The 24756-nt window shown below is 30.6% G+C and overlaps 5 protein-coding genes across 5 annotated transcripts; 3 read left to right on the top strand and 2 right to left on the bottom strand.

Moving 5' to 3' along the window:
* Positions 1-991: 991 nt before the first annotated feature.
* On the top strand, positions 992-2670 carry Phum_PHUM252210 (uncharacterized protein; the record flags this gene model as incomplete). The annotated part of the gene is made up of 7 exons (XM_002426363.1): positions 992-1080; positions 1186-1338; positions 1426-1610; positions 1729-1929; positions 1997-2208; positions 2290-2491; positions 2624-2670. The coding sequence occupies 7 exons, from the start codon at positions 992-994 to the stop codon at positions 2668-2670; spliced, it is 1089 nt and encodes a 362-aa protein (XP_002426408.1).
* A 1188-nt stretch (positions 2671-3858) lies between these two features.
* Phum_PHUM252200 (dedicator of cytokinesis protein, putative) lies at positions 3859-13491 on the top strand (the record flags this gene model as incomplete). Its single annotated transcript, XM_002426362.1, has 29 exons — positions 3859-3904; positions 4035-4279; positions 4345-4490; positions 4567-4690; positions 4768-4998; positions 5076-5332; positions 5418-5544; positions 5636-5842; positions 5924-6081; positions 6187-6470; positions 6552-6739; positions 6833-7071; positions 7157-7351; positions 7567-7741; positions 9205-9360; positions 9443-9636; positions 9725-9957; positions 10038-10237; positions 10387-10629; positions 10718-10969; positions 11060-11260; positions 11337-11472; positions 11562-11824; positions 11930-12100; positions 12172-12387; positions 12479-12591; positions 12675-12930; positions 13020-13179; positions 13265-13491. The coding sequence occupies 29 exons, from the start codon at positions 3859-3861 to the stop codon at positions 13489-13491; spliced, it is 5643 nt and encodes a 1880-aa protein (XP_002426407.1).
* Positions 13492-14275: 784 nt separating this feature from the next.
* Positions 14276-16920, bottom strand: Phum_PHUM252190 (uncharacterized protein; the record flags this gene model as incomplete). Its single annotated transcript, XM_002426361.1, has 7 exons — positions 14276-14453; positions 14560-14813; positions 14889-15078; positions 15180-15615; positions 15705-15971; positions 16048-16173; positions 16746-16920. 7 exons carry the CDS (start codon positions 16918-16920, stop codon positions 14276-14278), a joined length of 1626 nt encoding a protein of 541 aa, XP_002426406.1.
* Positions 16921-18791: 1871 nt separating this feature from the next.
* Positions 18792-22031, bottom strand: Phum_PHUM252180 (Sex-determining protein fem-1, putative; the record flags this gene model as incomplete). The annotated part of the gene is made up of 8 exons (XM_002426360.1): positions 18792-19013; positions 19096-19221; positions 19317-19559; positions 19637-19825; positions 19903-20229; positions 20302-20520; positions 20909-21129; positions 21587-22031. The coding sequence occupies 8 exons, from the start codon at positions 22029-22031 to the stop codon at positions 18792-18794; spliced, it is 1992 nt and encodes a 663-aa protein (XP_002426405.1).
* Positions 22032-23478: 1447 nt separating this feature from the next.
* Positions 23479-24696, top strand: Phum_PHUM252170 (uvb-resistance protein uvr8, putative; the record flags this gene model as incomplete). Its single annotated transcript, XM_002426359.1, has 3 exons — positions 23479-24074; positions 24148-24446; positions 24518-24696. The coding sequence occupies 3 exons, from the start codon at positions 23479-23481 to the stop codon at positions 24694-24696; spliced, it is 1074 nt and encodes a 357-aa protein (XP_002426404.1).
* Between the last annotated feature and the right edge of the window lie 60 nt (positions 24697-24756).

The raw sequence follows: 24756 nt of genomic DNA, 5'->3' as shown, positions 1-24756 counted from the left end.
GTTTTCCCTTTTTTCAAAATTTAATTGGTAATTATAATTTTTGTCTCGAATAGAATTCAATGAGAAATAAATATTATGTATTTAAGACAAAAATAAATAAATAAATAACTTATTGATACAAGTTTTAACTTGGTTTATTCCAACTAATTCGTTCGTTTTTATATTTCATCGGCACCATTAATTAGAAAAAATCATCGATTAAAGGATAATTAAATTAAGGCAATAAATACTTTATTATAATCCATAATTAAATATAAACGAAACAAATGTAAGTAATGGATTCTCAATTATTATTAAATTGGGCATTTTCGAGTATTAATCAGTTTCCTCAATGCATTTTTTTATAAAATTTATAAATCTAATGATGAATTTACAAATTAACATAAAAAACAATTTTTTAATTACACGAAATTATTAACCTTAGCTGGTTTAATTAATGTAATATTTTATATTAAAAATTTCATGTCCTAATTTTAAAAATAATAATGTAAAATTGTTTTTCATCAATGGTAAATAATAATTTGTAAAATTTTATAGTAAAATGTCGAGTTTGGGTTCGAAAATTTTTAAAATAAACTATTAATACTTACCTTGTAAACGCCCAGCTATGACGCTACATTGCCATTCATAATAATATTACAATGTACAGCTGACAAAAGTATACGTCATACATTTTTTAACGTGGTTTTAGACAAATCCGTAAATGTAATTATTCGTATTAACATGGTAGTTGGAAAGTTTAATCAATTTTTTTTTTAATTTTTCCAATAGTTTTTTTTTGATGTCAGTTAATTAATATTTACGAATTGTAAAAGTTTAATAAAACTCATGAATTATAAAAAGTTTCAATTTTTGTATTTTACTTACAATAGTAAGTTTATGTAATAAATGTGAAAATTTTTTTATTGAGTTTTATGTCAAAATAATTTTTTTTTTTTTTTTTTCAGTTTGATTGGTGTTTAATAAAACCATAGCAGATTTATTTTCAATTATGGATCAAACAAAATTTAATTTTTATGACAAAATTGTGTCATTGGAAAAAAAAGTTGTGATTGTAGACATAGGATATAAATACACAAAGTAATTTTTTTTAAACTCATGCATCAAGTTTTTTTATTTTTCTTTTTTCTTATTTAAATATTAATTATTAATTATTATTTTTGTTTCATATGAAAAATAAATTAGATTTGGAATTTGTGGTGATCCACAACCTCGATGTATTATTCCTACGATAATAAAAGACACTCAAAGTGGAAAATCTAAAAATGTATTTAAATATGATACAATTGAAGAATTGTATAATAATTTGGTGGATTTTTTTTATTATTTGTATTTTAAGTAAGTTTAATAATAGTATTCAAATTTAAATTTATTAAATATTTAATTACAAATTATAAAAATTTTTTTTTTTTTTTTGGATTGTAGAAGAATATTGTTAAGTCCGAAAGATACAAAAGTCATTATTGTCGAATCTTTACTGACTCCTATTCAGGTTCGTGAAACTCTTGCTAAAGTTTTATTTTGCCACATGCAAATTTCTTATCTTCTTTTGGTTCCATCACATATGGTGGCACTATATACTTTAGCAGTTAGTACAGGATTAGTTTTAGGTATGTTTTAACATCAACTATTCCATCGACTTTTTAAAATAATTAAACTCGAGACTATATTCGGGAGTTTTTTTTTTTCGATTCTGATATATTTAATATTTGATTGTTTAAATTATAGATATTGGATACAAGGAAGCTTGTTTAATACCTGTTTATGAAGGATACCCTGTTTTGCATGCTTATCAGTCATTTCCATTGGGTGGCCTTGCAGTCGAAAAAAATATCAAAAGATTATTAATGGAACATTACGAAAAAGAAATGCCTTCAAAATTAAAACTCATTGAAAATTTAACAGAAAAACAATTGGAAGACATTAAGGGTAAATTTAAAAAATAATTAAGTAGAATAATATTTTTTTTTTTTAAATAAGCTTTACTCTTTTGCAGTGAGATTGTGTTTTGTCACAACATTCGAAAGAGCTCAACAAATTTTGGAAAATAAAGTGTTGACTCCTCCACCCTCTGTCGAATATAGAATCAATGGTACTGAATTATTGACGATTCCTGGAAAAGTTAGAGAGACAGCTTTCGAAGTATTGTTTGATTTAGATGCTGATGAAATATCTTTACCGACAATGATATTAAATTCATTAGTTGAGGTAAATGAAGAAAAAACGGTACAAAATTTGAATTTGAAGAAAAAAACAATAATTATTTTATTAAAACTTATTTAATTGTAGTGCGCTACAGACATGAGAAAATCATTGTCAGAAAGTATTCTTTTAATCGGAGGAACTGCCAGTACATTAGGAATAAAATCTCGAATGCTTGCTGAATTAAAATCCTTAATAAAAATGCCTAAATATAGTAAGAAATTATATGTTGACGATTTCAAAATGCATGAAAGTCCATCTCATGAAAATTACACTGCTTGGTTGGGAGGTAATGAAATTTTTTTTTTTAATAAATGCATATTTGAAACTCGAGTTAAAAATATTTTCATTTAAAAAAAAAAAAAATTCCAGGTTCTCTAGTCGGAGTGACAGAAATGGTTAATATGAATTCAATTACAAGGGAAGAATATAAAATCAAGGGTGAAATACCAGATTGGGCAAATTTAAAATATAATTCAAAACCGGAAATTATTTTAACGCGAATTTAAAAAAAAAAATTATAATTTAAATTAAATAACGCTTAAGAAAAGTGTTGGAATTTAACATGCTTTAATAATTAAATATGATGCAGTGAATTGTCACAAAATTATTACATAATTTTAACAAAAAATTATTTATTTATTTAAAAAATTAATTCGTAATAAAAATATTACTAATTATAAATTATAATTGATTCGATTTTTTTTTTTTTGAAAAACGAATAATTTTTAAGTAATTTACTTTCAAACAAAAAATTAAATATCTTTCGTTTAAAATGGCCGAAAAAAATCGTTATAAAGATTCGTAAAGGAAAACGTTCCCTCCACGAAAAGTCGTGGCAGGATTTTTAAAGTGTATTTAGTGAAAGATTTCAGTTCAATTTTTGATGATCATGTCGTTTTATTTGTTTTGTGTTTCTAGCGCATTAATTTTATCTCATACTCGATGTTGTGAATTAAATTAAAATAAAATAAATATTTGTTAAAATGAAATGGCAAACTTTAAAGGAAGACGAGCGTTACGGTGTCGGTAAGTATTTTTTTTTAAAAATTAAATTTTAAATAATGCATAAAATATTCTTTGTTTTCTTTGCGTTCGTTGGACGTTCAACAGGTTGATCACTGTCTTAGGGGTGTGTCGTTAAAATTTTTTTTTATCTAACTTAATAATTAATTTATAAAATGTTGTCATCGATTTAATTATATTTCAATTCAAAGTAAAAATTTTATAAATTATTTTTCATTTATATTCATTACGATTTATTATTATTCAATTTTTTTATTTCATTCGGTAATAAAACGTATCGTATAAGTGTTCGAAATTCCATAAGTGACTAATAATATTATATTACAAAAATGAAAAAGCTGAACTATGTATTTTTCTATATAAAATCATAAAAATTTAAATCTGTGAAATAATGAAGTAAGTGTTTATTAAAAAATCCATTGTAATTTAAACCATTTTCTCTTCCCCCTTCACATAAATTAACTGTTAGCCAATCTAATAATTTAAACTGCCCTCTTTATCATCGAATGTAGTAACAACAATCATCTATTATAATATTTATATTGTAAATTTTTCTCAAACAAATGATAAATTTCTACAAGTTTTTTTTTTTTTAAGGTTTTTAACCTTATAACAGGATGTGGTTTAGATATGTTATATTTTACTTCCTTTGATTATAACCCAATTAACAATAATTGTAATTTTTTTATTTTTTCACAAAAAACACATTTTAAAAAATATTAATCTGCAACCTTAATTCTGATTGGGTATCGAAAAAAAAATTTTTAATTTTTCAGATTAATTATTAAATATTTTATTTTTTGCAGCCATTCACAATTATTTGGAAACAAAAGAGAAACACCTTTCACTTCATGTGGGAGACACATTGATTTTACAACAAGAGTTAGGGGATTGGTATTTAGGATGTGCACAAAAAAACAAAAATTTAAAAGGAATATTTCCAAAGTCATATATAAAAATCAAAAAGATAAAAGACATACAACAACCGATTGTTCAAGAAATAACAACAGTTGTCAGAGAATGGGGGACAATACTTAAAGACCTCTATGTGGTATGTTTATGAGTGTTTAAAAAAGTGTTTAATTTAACAAAAATAAAATGAAATTATTATTTTAGAAAAATAATAAAAAAGTTAAAGATATTGAAAGAAGAATTTATGAATTGGTCAGGTTTCGAAGCGAAATTCTCTCCGGTGCATTACCCGTAGATGAAATGAAAAAAATGAAAAGAAAAGTCGCTGCCAGGATAGATTTTGGTAACCAGTAAGTACTTTGATATTTTCTACATCAAAAATGATTAACCAGACTATTCAAAAACACAGTTTTATTTCCCCTGTAGCATTTTGGGACTTGACATGGTTGTTAGAGACGATGAATGTAATATTTTAAATCCCGACACAACATCAACCGTTAGTCTATATTGGAAACATCAAAGAGCGACAGAAAATATAAAAAGAGCAGAGGTAAATGGCAGTACACTCGAGATAAATTTAATTTTTTCAAATATTTTAATTTTAAATTAATTATTTATTTATTGCAGTTTGAAGAAACTCACAGACGGTCGAAACCTCAAATAATCAATAATCAATATTCGCACACATTGTTTTTATGTGTTCGAAATTTTGTGTGTAAAATAAACGAAGATGCAGAATTATTAATGTGTTTGAGCGATGGGACAGTTCCTTTTACTGAAAATTATGTTGTTCGATGGAGCAAAGAAGGTTTTGTAAGGGATATAAATCAACTTCATTCCTTGCGTGTTTTATTCACGGTAAAAACCACAAAAAATTCAAATGACTATCGTTAAAATTTAGAAAATTAATAAAATTTTAATATTTATATAAATAGGATCTTGGAAGTAGAGATTTAGAAAAGGAAAAAGTTTATTTAGTTTGTCAAGTGATTAGATTAGGAGCTATGGAATATAAGGAAACGGAAAAAGATAATTTGCGAAAAAGCTCTCACATAAACAATAAAAAATCATATAGTTTAGGTTCCGATTGCATGAGGCGACCCTTTGGAGTGGCTGCCATGGACATAACGCTATATCTTTCTGGTAAAATTGAAGGCAATGAAGACACAGATAATTTTATTCCTTTTTTTCCGTTAGTTATAAAAGTTTTTATAATTGATAATTATTTCCATTTGAATTTTTTTTATTTTGATATTATTCTTAATCAACATTTTCAGGTGCGAAAAAGAAAGTTTAGAGCAAACATTTAAAAGAGCTCTTTACAACAAAGATGTCACTCAAAAAGATCATAAAGGTCAAGGTTTATGGGTTTCGCTAAAAGTTTTACACGGAGATTTAAAACAGGTGAGATGAGGAGTTCGACTCAAAGTATCATGGAAATATTTTCTTTTTTTTTTTTTTTTTTTTTGTTCATGTTGCGAATTGATTGTTATAGGTCAGTGAAGAAAATCCTCATTTAGTTTTGGGTAACGTGGCCATAGCGAGAAAAATGGGATTTCCAGAAGTTATTTTACCCGGTGATGTACGAAATGATTTATATTTGACTCTGGTGAGTGGAGATTTTAGCAAGGGTGTTAAAAATACGGATAAAAACATACAAGTTACCGTTACGGTTTGCAACGAAAAGGGACAAATTATTCCGGTGAGTGAAAAAACGGATTGGGAAAAACAAACAAACGACAATTTTCCCATTTTTTTTTCTCTTTTTTTTTATTAAACGCAGGGTGTTATTTATATGGGTGGCGGTGTAGAACCCCTTAACGAATTCAAATCCGTTATCTATTACCACGACGACAAGCCAAAGTGGAACGAAATATTCAAAGTGGCAGTACCGATAGAAGAATTCAAAAGCAGTCACATAAAATTTACTTTTAAGCACAGGTGACCAGAAAAAAAAAAAAAAAAAATGGATCATGATAATAATAATAAGTACGTAGGCATAATAATAATAATAAGTACTTTTTTTCTTACTTTAATCCTTTTTAGATCTTCGAACGAAACGAAAGACAAATCCGAGAAACCTTTTGCCATGTCGTTTATGAAATTGATGCAGGAAAATGGAACGACCATACCTGACACGAAACACACGCTTTGCGTGTATAAAATCGATCATAAAAAATTCGACGAGACCGACATTGGTTATTTGTCGTTGCCGTGGACTCGTCCGGATGAAAAAATCGATAAAAATTCATGTTCGGGATTGAATTTTTCCAACAAAGATTTTTTTTTCATAACGACAAACGTTTGTTCCACGAAACTCACTCAAAATGGTTAGTCGATGTTTTGCCATTTTTATTTTGCACGCAATCACAATAGAAAACAACTCGATAGAATTGCGTTTGAAATTTCAGTTGAACTTTTGGGATTGCTCAATTGGTCTTGTAAACCTGAAGGTTTGCGACACAGTTTAACGGCTTTTAGAAACGTTAGCGGAGGTGAAGTCGTCAAATACCTGCAAGATGTTCTCGATGCTTTATTCAATATATTAATGCAAAATTCGGATTCCGATTTGTACGATGATCTAGTCTTTAAATGCATCGTTCGTAGATTTAACTAAAGTTTAAATTTGTTTTTTTTGTAACTTTGTAGAAATTAATACTTTCTTCTGCTTCTTCTTCTTCTTCTTTTTCAGTTACATATAATTAGGCTTGTCAACGAGCGACAATACCAGCATTTCGGACCGGTTTTGGACGTTTACATCCAGGAGAGTTTTTGTGCCACACTCGCGTACAATAAACTAATCGTCGTGTTGAGGTCTTACATAGAAAGTGCAAACGTGAAAGAATCGGACAAAGATTTTTATCTTAACATAATGAAAAGTTTAGAGTACCTGTTTCGATTTATTGTACGATCCAGACTCTTATTTTCAGAGTAGGTTTATAGTTTTTGACGCAATTGAACCTAAAAAAAATGCAACTTGAAAGAAAAAAAAAAAAAATTGTCTTTATTCTTGTAGTTTAAACGTTGGACGAGGCCAAGAAGAATTCGAAACTCAATTAAAATCGTTACTTAACGCAATAGTGAAATTAATGAGTCAAGAAGCAGGAAATCAAGATCCGGCATTACTCGTTTTGGTACAGGGAGCCTGTCTCAAGCACATACCTTCAATAATACCCGATTTGATAAAAGTTTTTAACGTTAGCGATTTAAGGTAGATTACCATTTATCATCATCGTCATCATCATTATTATTCCTAACCGTCGTTTCATTTCCTTTTGTCGGTTTTTCTTTTTTTTCCAGAACATTTCCATCCATAATGATTCCTCGGCTATTCCTACATCCTTTTGAACCACGATTGTCTCTTTGTTGTTCTTCTTCTTCTTGTCCTCGAAACGAAGGTCGAGAGTAATCAATCCTTTATTTTAGTTTGATACTCGCGGAACTCGTGCAAAAAATTCCAACTCAGAGATTGGCTCATCAGAAATTGATGTCCGTCAACGAAATCGTCAAAGGACCCTTGTTCCTCATACCTGTCGCGAGAGGTCTGTTGCTTCCTGCCGTGACAAAATTAATAAAAAAACTTTTGGAAACGAACGATGAGGTCAGTATTATTATCGTTCATTTCCGGGGGGAAACAGTTTGGGAAAACCATTTGTATTTGTACACGTACATGTTTTCTTTTTTTTGTTTTCGCACCGCGATAGGTTTAAGGTAGGTACGACGTACCTTGTACGAGTTTTGTGTGTCGTGGTGTACAAGTAGAAGATGTTTGTTTAATTAAAAAATATTTAGGTGTTGTAATTTTGTTTTTTTTTTTAGGTTTTTAAAAATTATCGTAGAACACACCCACACACGGCTAGCTTATATTGTGTTCGTGTTTTTCTTTGTTTGTACTGTCGTGCAAATTATTATCATTATTATTATTATTTTGGTTTTTCTTACGTTAACTGTCTTTAAAGTCCGTAAAAAAAAAAAAAAAAAAAAAAAAAAAGAGGGAGGGTGAGAGAGAGAGAAACCAAAAAAAAATTGATTTTTTATTCTTGTTGTTATTATTATTATTTTGTGTGTGTGTGCGTGCGTGTGCGTGCGTGCGTGCGTGTCTATCTGTCTTCTTCGCTAGAGTGCTTTTGTCATTTTTTAAATGAGCAATGTTCTTTTTTTGTACGATTTTGTTTACACGTCAGGGGAGGACCAGTGCTAGCTACAAGCAACAGACAAAATCCGCAGAGAAACTGTCTAGAGTTTTAGGTGACTCCGGAGCCAAGTTAATGAGAGTCCCTCCTCATACCCGCGATTCCGAGGTACGCGTAAAATCGCTTCGCTGTAATAATAATAATAATAATTATTTACCCTAAAACCGTTTTAAAAAAATTTTTCATTTTTTTTTATATGTTCTCTTTGCTTTTACTTATATCACTTTTGTTGACTCGATTTTTGTTTGTGTTTGTGTTTCTGTTTGTTGTTGTTGTTGTGCTGAACTATGTGCTGTATGTGTTTGTTTGTAACAAAAATTATTATGTCTTGTGCTTTTAATAAAACTTTTCTTATGTTTTAGGCTTAGGATGAAAAAAACAAAAAAAATGTTAGAAAAATCAAGCATCGTTTGTTTTTGTGTTGTTGTTCTACTTAAATAATAATAATAATAATAGCAAGTTTGTTAATAATTAAAAAGAATGCTTTTTTAGCTTTGTTACTTGTGCCTTTTTCAAGTTTTGAACGAAGTTTGTCGTTGTTTACGACAATCAAAAAAAAAAATTTCTTTGCGTCGCAAATAATTGTTCATCACCGCTACCGCCGATCTTGCGAGTTTATCATCATCATTATTATTATTATTATTATTATTAATTCGTTGGATGCTAATCGTGTGCATGAAATGTTATTAAAAACTGTTGATCGTGTCGAACAAACCGGAAGTTGTAATGTTTTAATGAAATTAATAATTATCCTTGCATGTTGCGAATGGTTAACAAATTACACGTTTACGATGCCTTTTGTGCCTTTTGCGCCTTTTTTTTTTCACTTTGATTCGTTGTTAAACTTTTTTTTGTAAAATTTTCCTCTCAGATCGATTTATGCGTGAAAGTTTTGAGCGATATAATGGAGCTGTTGTTTAGAAACGACGTCGGAGCGACAATTCACGACGTGACGGAAATCATGCTCACGGTACTCAGAACGGTCATACAAACATCAATCGGTATGGATCGGGAAAATTCGTCTGTCGTGAGTAAACGAAAATTAATTATTTTTTTCCCGGAAAATCCAGCTGAACGTTATCTAATAAAAAAAAATTTTCTTTTTCCAGGCACCGTTGGTCGTGATAATGATCGCGATATTTCGTCAAATGACGGCTCATCATTTCGAAGTTTACGTCACTCATTTTCAAACGATTTACGACAGGTTGGATTTTCTAATGGAAATCCTGTTGGTCTTTAACGATCTAGTCTCACGTCCGGTTTTTCCAAAAGATTGGTGCGAAATGATAATGCTACAAAACAGGTGCGTGTGGATGCGTGTGTGCGTGTGCGTGCACGTGGCAGAATGAGCTTTTTGTTTTGCCTCACGAACGTGCTCTTTTTGTTTTTAGCGTCATACTCAAAAGCCTCCGTTTTTTTTCTCACACGATTCGAGATTATTTTTTCAATCCGTTCGAACATCAGGCATGGAATAATTTTTTTCACTGCGCCATTTCCTTTTTAACGCAACCTGCTTTGCAATTGGAATCGTTTTCGGTGAATAAAAAAGCTAGGATCGTTTCCAGGTATAACGACATGAGGAGAGAAACGGGTTTCGAAATAAGGAGCATGTGGTTTAATTTAGGTTTGTCGTTATTGTTTGTTTGGAATTTTATTTTTTTTTTTTTAAAGTTGGATTGATTTGATTTTTTTTTATTTTTTCAGGACAATTCAAAGTTCAATTCGTTCCCGGTCTCGTGGGTGCCATATTAGAAATGACTCTCGTTCCCGAACCTGAACTCCGACGTGCGACCATACCTATTTTTTTCGACATGATGCAATGCGAATTTTACAGTTCGAAAAATTCATGCGACGTTTCATTCACGAAAAGGGATTCGACGTCAATAAAGGGAAATTTTTCAGAGGTTTGATTTTCTTTCGAAAGAGAGACAGTGAGAAAGAGAGAGAGAGAGAGAGAGATGGAATGATTCACGTTTATATTTTTCCTGTTGTCGGGGCGCCAGGAGATGCGTCTTGAAAAATTTATCTTATCACAATTTTATTTTTTTTACAGTTTGAAAACGAAATGATATTCAAGTTGGACATACTGTTCGAAGGGAATTGCGGTGACGAAGAATACAAATCCTTATTTAAATCCATAATGCTTAGTTTGTGCGAACAACATTCGTCGTTTAAAACTCAGGGTGTTAAATTCGTCAAAACCGTGTCGAGACTCATGGAAAGACTTCTGGAGTACAGGTCGATAATCACGGATGAAAACAAGGAAAATCGTATGAGTTGCACCGTTAATTTATTGGTGAGGGTGACAAAAAAAAAAAAAAACGACACGTCGTGGAAGAAGAAAGGAAAAATTTTGTAAAAAAAAAAAAATTTAAATTTTTCAGGATTTCTACAGTGAAATAAACCGGAAGGAAATGTACATACGTTACGTCAACAAACTTTGCGAATTGCATTTGGAATGTGATAATTACACGGAAGCTGCGTTCACGTTGAAACTTCATTCATCTTTGCTCAATTGGAGCGAAGAAATTTTGAGCCCTCATTTGAAATCTCACAAGCATCCCTCGTGTCAAACTCATTTGGAACTCAAAGAAGCTCTATATAACGATAGCATTAAATATTTCGACAAGGGAAAAGTAAGGGTTGTTCTGTGTGCGCGGGGGTGCGTGGAAATGTCACTCGTGGGGAGAAGAAATAAGTTTCTAACGAAATTTTTTTTTTTTAAGATGTGGGAGTGCGCGTTGACCCTTTGCAACGAACTCAAAGAACAATACGAAGAATATTTATTCGATTATCGTCAGCTGAGCATTCTTCACACGACGATCGCGAGGTTTTACAATTGCATAATGAATCAAATCAGGCCGGAACCTGAATATTTTAGAGTTGCGTTTTACGGAAGAGGATTTCCGGTTCATTTGCAAAATAAAGTTTGTTGTTTATTATTATAGGTTTGTTGTTGTCTTTTGTTCTCTTGTAAAAATATATTCGTCGTTTCGTTTTCAGGTTTTTATTTATCGAGGTAAAGAATATGAAAGACTGACGGATTTTAGTGGGAGAATGATGAATCATCTTCCAAATGCAGAATTGATGAATAAGTTGGAACCACCGGGACATGAGATATTGGAATCGTCGGGACAATGTAAATTTTTTTTTTTTTTTTTTTTTATTGCGCATGCGTACACGTCGTAGAAATCCCGGTTAATTTTTCTTTTCTGTCACACCTTTCAGATGTTCAAATAAATAAGGTAGATCCCGTGATGGACGAGAGAAAGAGTAAATTCGTGGGTAAACGAGTACCTGATCAAATATTAAAATATCACAGAGTGAACGACGTTCAAAAATTTCAATTTTCAAGGCCCATTTATCCGAACGGAAATGAAAAAGACAACGAATTTGGTAATTTGTGGTTGGAAAGAACCGTCATGGTGACGAGTTATCCTTTGCCCGGGATTCTCATGTGTTTTCCCGTCACCACTTCCAATACTTTCAGGGTACGTTCAGACTTGCGTCGGTCGGATGAAGTTTTCAACCACACACACACACCCCCCCCCTCGCAACTACTTTAAAATTGATTTTTTCTCCTGTTCTCTCATTAGATGTCACCCATCGAAACCGCGATAGAAACGATGAAATCGACAAATGGTTCGCTTCGAGAATTGATTATTAGCTACGATGCGGATCACACTCTCCCACTTCATCCTCTTTCCATGAAACTTCACGGAATCGTCGATGCTGCCGTCATGGGTGGCATTGCAAATTACGAAAAGGTATGTTGTGAATCTTTGATAATGATAATGATAATGATATAAGAGAGTAACGAATAAATGAAAAATTTCAGGCGTTTTTCACTCCCGAATACGAAACGGGACATCCGGATGACGTCAAACTCATAGCGACGTTGAAACGAGTCATTGCCGAACAAATCCCTTTGCTCAAAATAGGTATTAAAATTCATAAGGAAAGAGCTCCACCTTCTCTCTTACCCTTTCACACGAGACTGGAAGAATGTTATGCGGATATGGAAACTCACGTCGAAACGAAATACGGGAAACAGGTATGATCCCACTCACCCACCCCCCACACACACACGCACACAAAATCCCTCCGGATTTTTCTTTTATTTTTTTGATTTTCTCCCCTTCCAGGAATGCGACATAAGACTCGATTTATTAAATTCTCCAGTGAGAAAACGTACGAGCACGCCATTAAATTATTCATTTCATTCGAGAAACAGCGTCGTTAGTCTCGCACCATCCGAGTAAGATTGACATCATCGTCAAAATGGCGTCAAAGTTTGACTTTTTGTGTAAAAAAAAAAAAAAAATCGTTTTCCTTTTCCAGTTCGAGCGTCGGATCGTCTTCACTGAAAACTTTGATAAACATTAAAACGCCATCACTCCCGACGGCAACTTTAAGAACTAAAGAAAAAGGAAAAGAAAAAAGAAAATCGAAAAATTCAAATAAGGAGTCATCGTCGTTGGGATCGAATCACGTGAGCAAAGAATATTCTAATAGTCAGTGGTATACGGTTGCACCTGACATTTCCATGGTTCATTCTCCAGGAAACGTGACTCCAGTTTTCGAATTGAGACAAGAGGTGGTTGTTGTTGTTGTTGTTGTTGTCCGTTGTCAATTTTTTTTTTAATTCAAATTTAATTCTTTTTTTTTTTTGTTTGACTCCTTTAGTTGACTCCGAAGCGACCTCTTCGTTCGGAAGTTGAAAAAGAAAAAAGGTTGAGTCGACCGACGAGCGGACAATTTTCCGTCGGAAAATTAACTCAAGCCCTATCGATAACGAGCAGGTTGTCTCAGGCGTCACTCCAAAGCAGCAATCGCGACTCCACAGGTACGTTCAATTAAAAAAAAGTTTTTTTCTTCCCTGCGTGATCCCGTTCTATATCATTATTATTATTATTATTATTATTATTCAGGTACGACGGAATCGACGACGAGCGAAGAAGATCAAATGCCGCCGCCGCTTCCGGTCAAACAAAGAGAAGCGGATTATTACAATCTTCCGGATAATTACGACAGAATCGTTAAATCCGCGAGCGTACCGAGCACTCCTCTCGCCTGGAACAAATCCTCCCATCCAGGATTCGACACGATGAGACCGGATTCTCGGACTTGCACCACTCCGACGCCGAATAAAAATTGAGATTCTTCTTCCCACGATGAGAATAATGATAATAACTGTACAAATGTAAGTACGCATATATATATTTATACGCCCCGCCCCCTTTCGCCCCCCACCCCTCCCCCTTTTGTACATATTTATAAATCGTTTACGACACGAGCTTTACGTATACACAATAATCGCAGTATTTAAATTTAATAAGATAGAAAGAGAGAGAGAGAGAGAGAGAGAAAGTATTGAAATTTTTGTTCGAATAGACAGTATTATTATTATTATTATTTATTACATCCAGAATTTTTACTCCCATAATAATAATAATAATAATGGTAAGGTTACGTAGGTTTGACTCGAGGCAAAATTTTTTTGTTGTCGTTTCCATTGTTTGTTGTTTGTATTTATTATTATTATTATTATTTATATATAAATATGTTTAAATAAATAAAAAAATTTTATTTTTAATTTACAAAAAATCGGAAAATATATTTATATATATATATATTATACAAATCGTTTTTTTTTTTTTAATATATTAACACGTGTAATTAAATTAATTAATAAATATTAATAATAATAATAACTTATTAAAAATTACAACAGCGATAATAATAATAATAATAATTAAAAGAGGAAAAATTTATTTGAATTAATTAATTAATTAAATTTTTGAGCGTAAAACGAAATCACAGTGACGTAGGTTGAAAATGATAATAATAATAATGTTGATGATGATAAGATGATGACGGGGATGATGACGAGGAAGAGGATGAGGAGGAGGTTCCCAATTTACAGGTTGTCCATACCAGGTTTACAATTCGTTGTGTCTGTAATATTCGGTCGTGGCTTTTATATCTTGGAAATCGAAATCCTGACAATTTTTATTATATTTCGAACAGGATCGCGTGGCTGCAGCATCAGCGGCAGCATTGTACAAATCCCAAAATAATATATTTTGATTCGTCGATAAAAACCACGAGGCACCCAAACTGTAAACAAAAAACAAAAATTTTTTTTATTACTTTGAAATGACGGTTGATTGATTCGATTTATCGATCGTTTCGAGATTCGATAATAAATAATCGTGTTTCTCACCTGACCAATTTTGTTATGCCCGGTTTCAAACCGTTTTTATTATTATTATTATTATTATTATCGTTTTGATTAACGACGCAAATGACGTATTTCGAACATTCCGGTTTTTTCCGCGCGAAATCATAAGCTCTATTAACTCTCAATAATGGTTCTATGACGTCAGAATCGAAAGTTTCCGATAATTTCGATTCGATATCCGCCGTAGAGGATTTGAATAATCCCAAACCGGATTTTTGACCGGATTTAAATAATTCCTGGAAATGAATTTTCTTAATGAGTACATTATCCGGAAACGGAAATAATTTTGACGTCGTCATCGTCAAAAGTACCTGAACGTATCCGACGAGGGGTACGACGTAAGTTTCCGAACGTATTTGAAAATCGAATCTTCTTTTTACGACTTCGTCCACCAACGAACTTATCGATTTCCCAGGTTCGTTCCAATCAATAAATGTTTCTTTTGGATATCCTTGAGATTTTAATAAACTGTTACTAATCATTTGCGCAGTTTCTAAATAACTAAAACAAAAGAGAAAAATAACAAAGATTACATCGAGATAAAAATAAAATTTATGAAGCGCGACGGTTTAAACTTTTTCCTTTTTTTTTTTTCTCTTTACCTTCGCTGTATGTCGGGATTAGTAAAATGTTTCAACCATTGAGCAATAAATTTAGACGTGCTCTTTATCCATTTCCGCCTGAAACTATTATTTTCTAAACTTTCAATGACTTTTTTCCCATTTATCTGTCCGGTTCCATCTTGAAAACTCTTCAACAAGTGTGAGAGTCCAGAATTTTCCCATATGTTTTTCCCGAAATCGCTATTTATAAAATAATCCCAATACTCGTGTAGATTTTCCAAAAACGGTGGTAAAAATTCCGGGTGAGTGTGATGAGGTAGAGAATGAAACAAGTGAGCGTTGTGAGATCCCGTTATCGAATTCACTATGACGGGTAGAAAATTTAAAAATGATTCCAGGGAACCGGAAGTTCCGTCTTCGTTTCTATTATTATTATTATTATTCGTATTAGACATGGACGTCGCTATTAAATTACCTACGAAAATCAAAAAAGAAATCGAATTTAAATATAAATATATTTTTTCGTTTATGTTAAATCTCGGAGTAAATTTACTTTAAATGTACCGGCGAATGACAAAATGTTATCCCAATTATCCACCGTTTTTTGTTTTTTTTTATTTTTCATTTTAACATTTTTATAATCGTTATCCAAATAATTATTATTATTATTATCATCATCATCCCCGTCGTTTGTTACTTTATTCAGGGTTGAAAATAAATCAACCATAGAACCTAGTATTGATGGATCTATATTTAAATTATTCTGTTCATCCGATGATGATGATGATGATCTGTAATTTAATTTTGATGATTGCCAAGCCGTTGCTAAACCTAAAAAATCATCATTATTATTATTACTACTACTACTTCCGGGTTTTATAACGATTCAAACGAATAAAAAACTTACTGGAAATAATATCGGCTGCACCACCACCACCACCACCTCCTCCTCCTTGTGATAATATATTACCTAATTGTTTTCCACCTTCTGATTGCATGAAACCTTGTAAGAGTCCACCCAAAAGGTTTGCACCTTAAAAAAAAAAAAAACAAACAAAAACAAACATTTCAATCTATTATAAAACAGGTTTAAACAAAAATAGTAATAATAATAATAATATTACTTTGTAACAAAAAAAAATTTTTTTAATTACAAGGTTAATAATAATAATAATGAGGAGAAGGAAAAAAAAATCACTGGAAAAACAAGTAGAAGAAGAAGTGGTGGTGGTGGTTGTTGGTAATCTTGACTTAACTCAAGTATCATATCAATATAGGATCAGGACGTTGACCCAAAACCTGAAATAATAATAGTAGTAGTAGTAGTAGTAGCAAGGTAGAGATTCTATGAAATGATATTTTGTACCTGAGTTATAATAATAATTCGTTTGTCATTTTTTTTTCCTTTTTTTTTTTCTTTTTTAATTAACTAATTGGAGTTGTTAGTAGGAAGAAATGAGGGGGGGGGGAGGAAATTTCACTTTAAAATGAGTCGTTATTACATTATTATTATTATTATTACTATTGCGTGATATTATCGAATTCAACGAAACGTGAAAATTTGAAATTAAGTTTTTTTTTTTTTTTTTTTTTTCTACTCAATACCTGATCCGCCACCATTTTGGTTCCGAACTGATTCTTCGAGTAACGATTGTGCCATGTCGAAAAAAGAACCCTCGTCATCTTTTTCCGAATTTACATTTTCAACTAATATGATTAATATAATGGTAATGGTTGTGAAATAACTTGATAATTTAATCCTTTTCTGTTCGGACGCCATCTTTCTTTTTCCTTTCTCTATATGTAAAACTCTAAAAACATGTAAAAAAAATTTTTTTTATTTTATTTTAATTAATTTACATTTATAAAAACACAAAATTTTAATAATTTTACTTTCGTTTAATATAAAAATTTTAACCGTTAACTAAAATAAAAAGTAAAATTTAATCTTTATAATTCTGCATTCATTTAAACGAACAATTTGCCTTTTTTTTAAAATTAACCGTCATCCATTCGAAAATTATTATTATTATTCAAAAAATAGAAAAAAAGAGAGAGAAAATCCTTTTAAAAATAAATTAATAATAATAATAATAATTTCGTGTAATTAATCAATTTTTTGTTTTTTTACAACACAAAACTAAAAAAAAAGAAATTAAATTAAATTAAATAATAAAAAAAACCGTTACGTTTTAAATTAATCTTTTCGAATATGATATTGTTATACGTTTGAACTGACGTGGACAACTGATCGGTCTTTGGAAATATAATTTACGAATTCGACACGACACTCTAACTTGCCGGTTACATTAATTCTAAGAAGAAGGAGATGAATAAGAAATTCACGTGGATTCTCCTCTCACGTCAGTTTAAACGGTTCACATTTTTTTGTATAACGAGAATGAGCGGAAGTTGTCGGGAGTGATTTTAATGCAACAATGGCATATGTGATCATTTTACAAACGGGGAAAAGGGAAAAATTTTTTTTTTTTAAATTTAACGGTTTCGAACGGAATTCAAAAATGTTTTTCGCGACGGTTGTCTTTACTTAAAAATTTTGTTGTTTTACGTTTTTTTTTAATCTTTAAATCTTATTAAATAATATACAATCAACGATGAGTAGTAACAAACGAAATAATTAAATTTTAAGTTATGGTACAACAACAACAAACAACAAACTCGATTGTGATGCAAGAAATTATAAGAAGGAATAAGTTGTAATGACAATGACCTTACCTTTAAAACATAACTGTTTTTTTTTTTTTTTTTACATAACCGTTATTAATTCGAAAAAAACTATTATTAGACAGGTATACAAAATGAACGATTCGAACAAACAACAAACAAAATTTTTTTTTTTTTCAAATTTTAATTCTTTTCCATTTCTTTTTCTTTTTGTCAATTTTATAAAATAATTTACTCGTAGTTTTATATATATAACAATTAAATTGAATTATTATTAACATTATTTATTATTTATTAACTTTATATTTAACCCACAAATCACTTTTAAAACAATTATTTATTTCTATTTTTTTTTTTGTCACCGCCATATTGGAAAAAATAAAAATCTCGTCCTTCGTGACCTTGACTTGAGTAATAACAATGGCGCGGTAAGTCATTTTTTTTTTTTTTTTTTATTATTATTATTGATAATTTTCTTTATTGAAACGTGTACGCATTACGCATTACGCATAATAAGACATTATTATCATCATTATTATTATTTATTGCATTGTATTTATTCATTCTAATAATCGCTAATTGATAAAAAAAATCATAATAAATAAATCGTTATTTTTAAACCTGAATCAATAGTATATATAACTATATATTTTTTTGAAAAATAATTTTTTTTTCGTATTTCAATATGTTTTATTTAAACTGCAATCATTTCATTGGGTTGGGGGGAAATAGGGGGGAAGGGGAGAGGGGGAAATGATTGCAAACGATCCACATTTATCATTTTCTAGATTTTTCCCACAGAACCTCGCGTCGTCCGAAAAAAAATTTTCTCAAAGGCAAGCATCAAAGTGTTGTTTTTAGTCGATAAAAATTTCATTATTATTATCATCATCTCTTCTTCTTCTTCATCTGATGTGTGAGGGTGTGCGGGGGTGTTCGTATCCATACATACGCACGCTCACGGTTTTAGGGTTGATGAAATGCTAGAAACGTTTCTAACGTGGCCGGAACGTTACCCTTGAACGAAATGTTATGACGTATGACTACGGTCGCCGCGAGACACTTCAGACTCACGTATTTGATCAAGTAAAGACCGGTTTGGTTTTTAGTTAACATGGACTTTGGACATTCTCCCTTGCAATTGGGCTGATCCAAATGACCGCCGTTTTCCAAAAGGAGTTCGACCATCTGGAAAAAAACGAATGAAAATACAATTTGCACGTGCACGCACGCACACACACCCAACTTTAAGAGAAGAAAAAAAACTCACGGGTGCACAAAAATTATACGTATTTGCGGCTATGTGAAGAGGAGTAGAATGAGACTGATTGATGGCGTTTACCGGAGCACCACATTCCAATAGTAATTTGATCACATCTAAATTAGGAAATATTAACTGGAAAAAAAAAAAAAAAAAAAAAAACAAATTAAAATTAATTCTTCTCCTCGCGTGCGCGTGCGTGTGCGTGTGCGTGCCTGTATGCCACTCACCTGACTATCATCCGAAAAATAGGTACCCTTAATTGTGTTCAGTCTCGATACGCATAAGTGTAGCAACGTGTCACCGTGTATGGCGCTCCTGGGTTTCGTTTGTAATAATTTCGTCACTAAATTTTTAACCGTCCATTTTTCTTCTTCCGTTTTTGCCGTCTCGACGAGGAGGTAAATCAAATGCGTCACGCATCTGAGAATTCTATCGAATGTTTCCTGTTGTTTTTTGTGAACGGGATGAATCTGGAAAGAAAATGAATATGATTGATATAATCCCTTTCGTTTTAGAAAGCAGACAGCGGTTTTTTCCTCTTCCTTACTTCTAACAACCGTCTCGAAGCGGGTAACTCATCGGCTAATAATTTAAACGTTTGAGCTATGTCTTCGAACCTCGGTCCTTCGTGTAATGATATCCCCCTGTTTTCAGCCGCGTTCGAATTTAAACATTTTAAACCTACGTAAAGACAAACTAAAGCTTGAGTCGTGAAGCACGTGTCATTGAATAATATCTGAAATAAATTTAAATTTTCCAAAGTTAATAATAAATCGAAAGCATAATGATAATGATAATGATAATGATAATCACCGAATCTTTTTTAACCCTAATTTCCAAAGCTCTTCGCCACAAATCGATACATCTTTGATATCTCAATGCGTCGGCATAGGCTGCCCCCCGGTACATAAGTCTAAATAGGGAATTCTTATGATGTGGCCCTAAAACTCTTTCGCATATGAGAAGGCTTTGAGTTCGGAGTTCGTCCAAATCGAATGATAAATTTCTCAATTCCGTTTCCGTTTTGAATTCTTTAGCAAATTTAAACGCCGGCCTCGGTGGCATCAACGGAAGTTTTTCCAACGGCGGAACGGACATTTGCCTTATGGCTGTTGCTATTTTCCAATGACTAAGAGCTGCCTAATTTGTAATTAAAACGATTAAACAACGACATGTCATATCAATGCACAACGAGGTACGGGAGACAAATACCTGAAGGTCATTGTGTTCGTCTAACAATGTCGATCCTAATAGCTCGTGAGCATCTGCCAGTCTTTCCGGTGGATAGTAAATTCTAGATATGAGATGATCGAATATTTGCACGGCTCCTTTAAGACACGCCGTTTGTAGAGCATCATCGTTGCATCCGCTTCTCGCGTGTGGATCCGCTCCGTGGTCTAGAAGGACTTTTGACGTTTCAAAACGATATTCCTAACATTAAATAAATAAATAAATAAATGAACGAACGAACGAACTTGAGATTATTGGCAAAAATAAAAATTTATTATCAAATAAAACAAACTCATTGGCGTAGTTTAAATATTAATTGGCTCGCTATAAATATAAAAAATTTAACATGGGAAATTAAAAAAAAAAAAAATTTTTTTTCTTTTTTTTTTCTCTTCATATAAAAATAAAACGTGAATCATTAAATAATAATGATGATGATGAATCGTTAAAAATCTTTTTCTATTAATACCGTGTGAGGGAGGTTTTGAACAAAAAAAAAAAAGTTGTTCCCGTTTTGGATTTGTTTGGCAATATGAAAATAAATCGATGAGTAAAAATAGAATTGGAAACGTTAAAAAAAAATACCTACTTGTATGGCATAATGTAGAGCAGTTTTATTTTGAATATCTTTCGCATTGACAGCAGCACCATGTTGTAAAAGATACAAACATAATTGAACACTTTGAACTGAATTAATAAGACATGTTCCTCCATTGTAATTTCCTCTCTGTATATCTGCACCATTTTCAACTAGATAGCTAACTATGTCAAGGTGTGTCATAAAACAAGCGCTTCTAACAGGAGTCGAACCTAAAAAAATTTCATTCAAATCATCAGGTAATAAAATAAAATTTTTTTAGCAAAAAGCCAAAAGTATTATGTAACTGGTGCTTTCACCAAAGTAATAAAAATTTCATTTTTTTTTAAACAAAACAAAACCGAATTTTTTTTCCCCCACAAATTTATCCTGTCCCATCCTGTCCTGCATTTTACAATTAAAAATTTACCTTAATTTGACATTTAATTCATACATATATCATTATTATTATTATTATTTATGTTTATCTGTGGACTGTAAATAAGACAAACATGAGCATACATAAAATATTTTTGTTAATCGAATGTTAATAAAAAAAACATGACTCTCACCGATAGACAAACATGTATAAAACATATAAAATGACAAAAACAAAAATTTATCTTTGTTTAATGTTATAACAAACAAACAAACAAACAAAAAAAAGGACAAAAACATTGAATTTGATACCTGTGTCAGAAACAGCATTCACATCTGCTCCATATTTAACTAAACACATGGTGACAGGAAGTTTTCCAGAAACAGCAGCACACCATAAGGGTGTAACATAATGCTCATTTTTAGCATCTGGAAGTTCATACATTCCTCTTTGTTCGATATCGACATTGCAAACGGTTATTAAATAATCCACAATTTCAACGAGACCTCTTTTACAAGCAATAAACAACGGAGTACAACCATCCTTTGACAAGCTAGCAATTTCTCTACGGACTTTAACGGGTAATTTACCCAAATTATTTCTCAAATGATAACTCAATCTCGCTCCAGGATCGGCAAATTTACATTCTTCGTAAAGACGAAGGAAAAGTCCTTCTTTCGAATTTAAATTGTCTATTTTAGACGTTTGAAACCACATTCTGAAACGTTTTCTCAGATAGTGGTTTCTTAAACTCATTTGGTTTTCCGTTTTGGAAAATAAAACAATAAAAAAAAAATTCCAATTACGATATTGAAATCGATTAACAAAAAAAAATATTGTTCTTGTTGTTGTTTTTTTTTTTTTATTAAAATAAAAATTAATAACTATAATAACACATAGCACAACTTTAAATTGTTTATTTATTAAAATAATAATATTAAAACATTTAATTAACGAGGTACAAATACTACAATTTCACTTTTAATCAGTATTATTATTAATTAATAATTATTTTAAAACGTAACAATGTAATGTGTCAAAATAATAATAATAACATTTTAACTTTCACATCTGCCATCTTGAATTTCCTTCTTTACTTTCCCGTATATTAAAAAAAATTTTTTTTTTTTTTTTTTTTTTTTTGTAGATGGAGTCAACAAGCTTCTCGTCCCAGGCTGGACCTTGATTACATATCATTTAAATTCACAACTTTTCAACAACTTATTGTAATCCGTCGGCTTTAACGTACGACATTAATAATCACAAATTACATAATATCTATATAACTGATTTTAAATAAATATAAAATATAAAATTTCAAATTAAAACGTAAATTACAAAAAAAAATTAAAATAAATAATCGAAAAAAAAAAAAAAAAAAAAAAAAATTCGATTGGTAAGTCGCGGCAAATTATTCAAAATTCGACATCAAATTTTTTTTACCGCGCGGCAAAAGGTAAAATTGTCGCCATCTTGACCTTTAATGTACGAATAAACGTTACACTTGTAATTCGTCCGTTAATTTTTTCCGTTTTTCTGAGTTTTTAATATTATTAATTTGTAATATCGTAATTTACCGAATGAAAAAACAAAATTAAAAATTACACTCACGCGTTAAACATCACGAGGATATATACTAAACTGTTTAAATAAGTTAAATTGTTAAATGAAATTTTTTTTTTTTTTCTATCAGCTGATCCTTGGACTAAATTTTTTTTTAACTAAAAATTTTGGCCGCAGTTTTTTTTTTTTTTTTTAAAACAAATAGTTCTTTTATTTTATTTTAATTAATGATAATAATAAAAAAAACAAAGTTAATTTTTATACACAAATGATGGAATGTAAATTTTTGTTTGGGTAATTTTTAATTATCAAATTATTAACTTTGCTTATTTCATTTTTATATTTATATTATGTAATACAAAGTTTTTTTTTTTTTTTTACAAAAAAATTTCATAAATTTAAAAATATTTTAAAAGTAATTATTATTCCCAATTGCAGTTTTAAATAATTTTACTAATTTTTTTGTGTGTGTTCAATTAAAAAACTTACTTTTATGTTTTTTAGTTTTTTCGAATGAATTACAAACAGCAAAATAAAAAGGTCATCATTTATTTTTAATTTTTTTAATTGATTTAAAGCCAAACAAACTTATTTTATCTGTCAATCAGTTTTTTTCCAAGTCAGGTTTCTTTCATTATAAATGTCTACATTACATTTTGTCGGATTTAATGGTTACAATCAATTTCCCAGTAGTAGTAGTGGTAGTGTCAGAGACTCATCTAAAATAATAAATAACTGGACTTGTGTTCAATTTGAAAAAATAAATAATGTTCAATGTACTCATAGATTTATCATAATTGAAACAAAAGAAAATTTTGTCATACATGGTTTATCATCATTAGATTCGAAAAATGAAGTAGTTATTAAAAAACCAGTCATTGTCGATAGTTTTTCCAGTTCGGATGAAATCCTTCTCACGAGTTCAAATTTAAACTTGTGGAAATTCACTTATAAAAATTCAAAATGGAGAAAATTGAATTTGAGTTTTATGAATGAATTTAATGAAAAAATATGGAAGGAAATTGATAATAAAGTTAGTATTATATCACACAGAATAGATCTTAACAGTTTTATATTACTTCTAAGCAATGGAAGTGTTTGGACGTTATCAAACGATGATAAACTACAAATCATATATTCAAACATTTCAGAAAAAGCTATTAATGTTGTATCAGGATTAGAACATTCATTGATATTAACAGAATCTGGTTGTGTTCTTTCTTTTGGAAATGGCAGGTAAATATTAAAATTACATTTTAAAAAAGAATTCGAGTTGAGTGTTTTTAATAATCGTGTCAAAAATTAAAAGTAGGGGTCAATTGGGAAATGGAACACTTAATTCAATTGATCAACCTTCTCAAATACCTGCTCTGGAAGGATTAAAAGTAATCAATATCGCTGCTGGAAATTGGCATTCATTTGCAATTACAGATTCTGGAGATTTGTGCGGTTGGGGATGGAACAATTATGGACAATTAGCAACATTTGAAGATGATGAAGAAATCACGTTGGCAGCAGAGCCAATTTTCGTTGAAATTATTACGGAAGAAGAAAATATAAAAGTCGTTGACGTGAGTTGCGGAAGTAGGCATACCATTGCCAAAATAGGTGAGTTTATTTCCTCTTAAAATTTTTATTAACATACAAATCGTTATTCTAATGAAAAATTTATATTTCAGATAATGGAGACCTGTATGGAACTGGATGGAATGTTTATCGACAATTGGGAATAAATTCAGATTTGGAAAAAACAACAAAATTTACAAAAGTCAGTTTAATAAATAATCAAAAGAGAAAATTAATTTGTGGTCCTTGGTATTCGATATTGTATGAAAATTTAAATCATGAATTGTTATGACACTTACTTAACTTGGAATTTCATTTAATTTCCACTCAAATTTTTCTTTTTTCAATTTTT

This window comes from Pediculus humanus, genomic scaffold, assembly GCF_000006295.1.
Source record: "Pediculus humanus corporis 1103172107623 genomic scaffold, whole genome shotgun sequence".
Classification (NCBI taxonomy): Eukaryota; Metazoa; Arthropoda; class Insecta; order Psocodea; family Pediculidae; genus Pediculus; species Pediculus humanus.
This window is presented reverse-complemented; position numbering and strand designations above follow the sequence as displayed.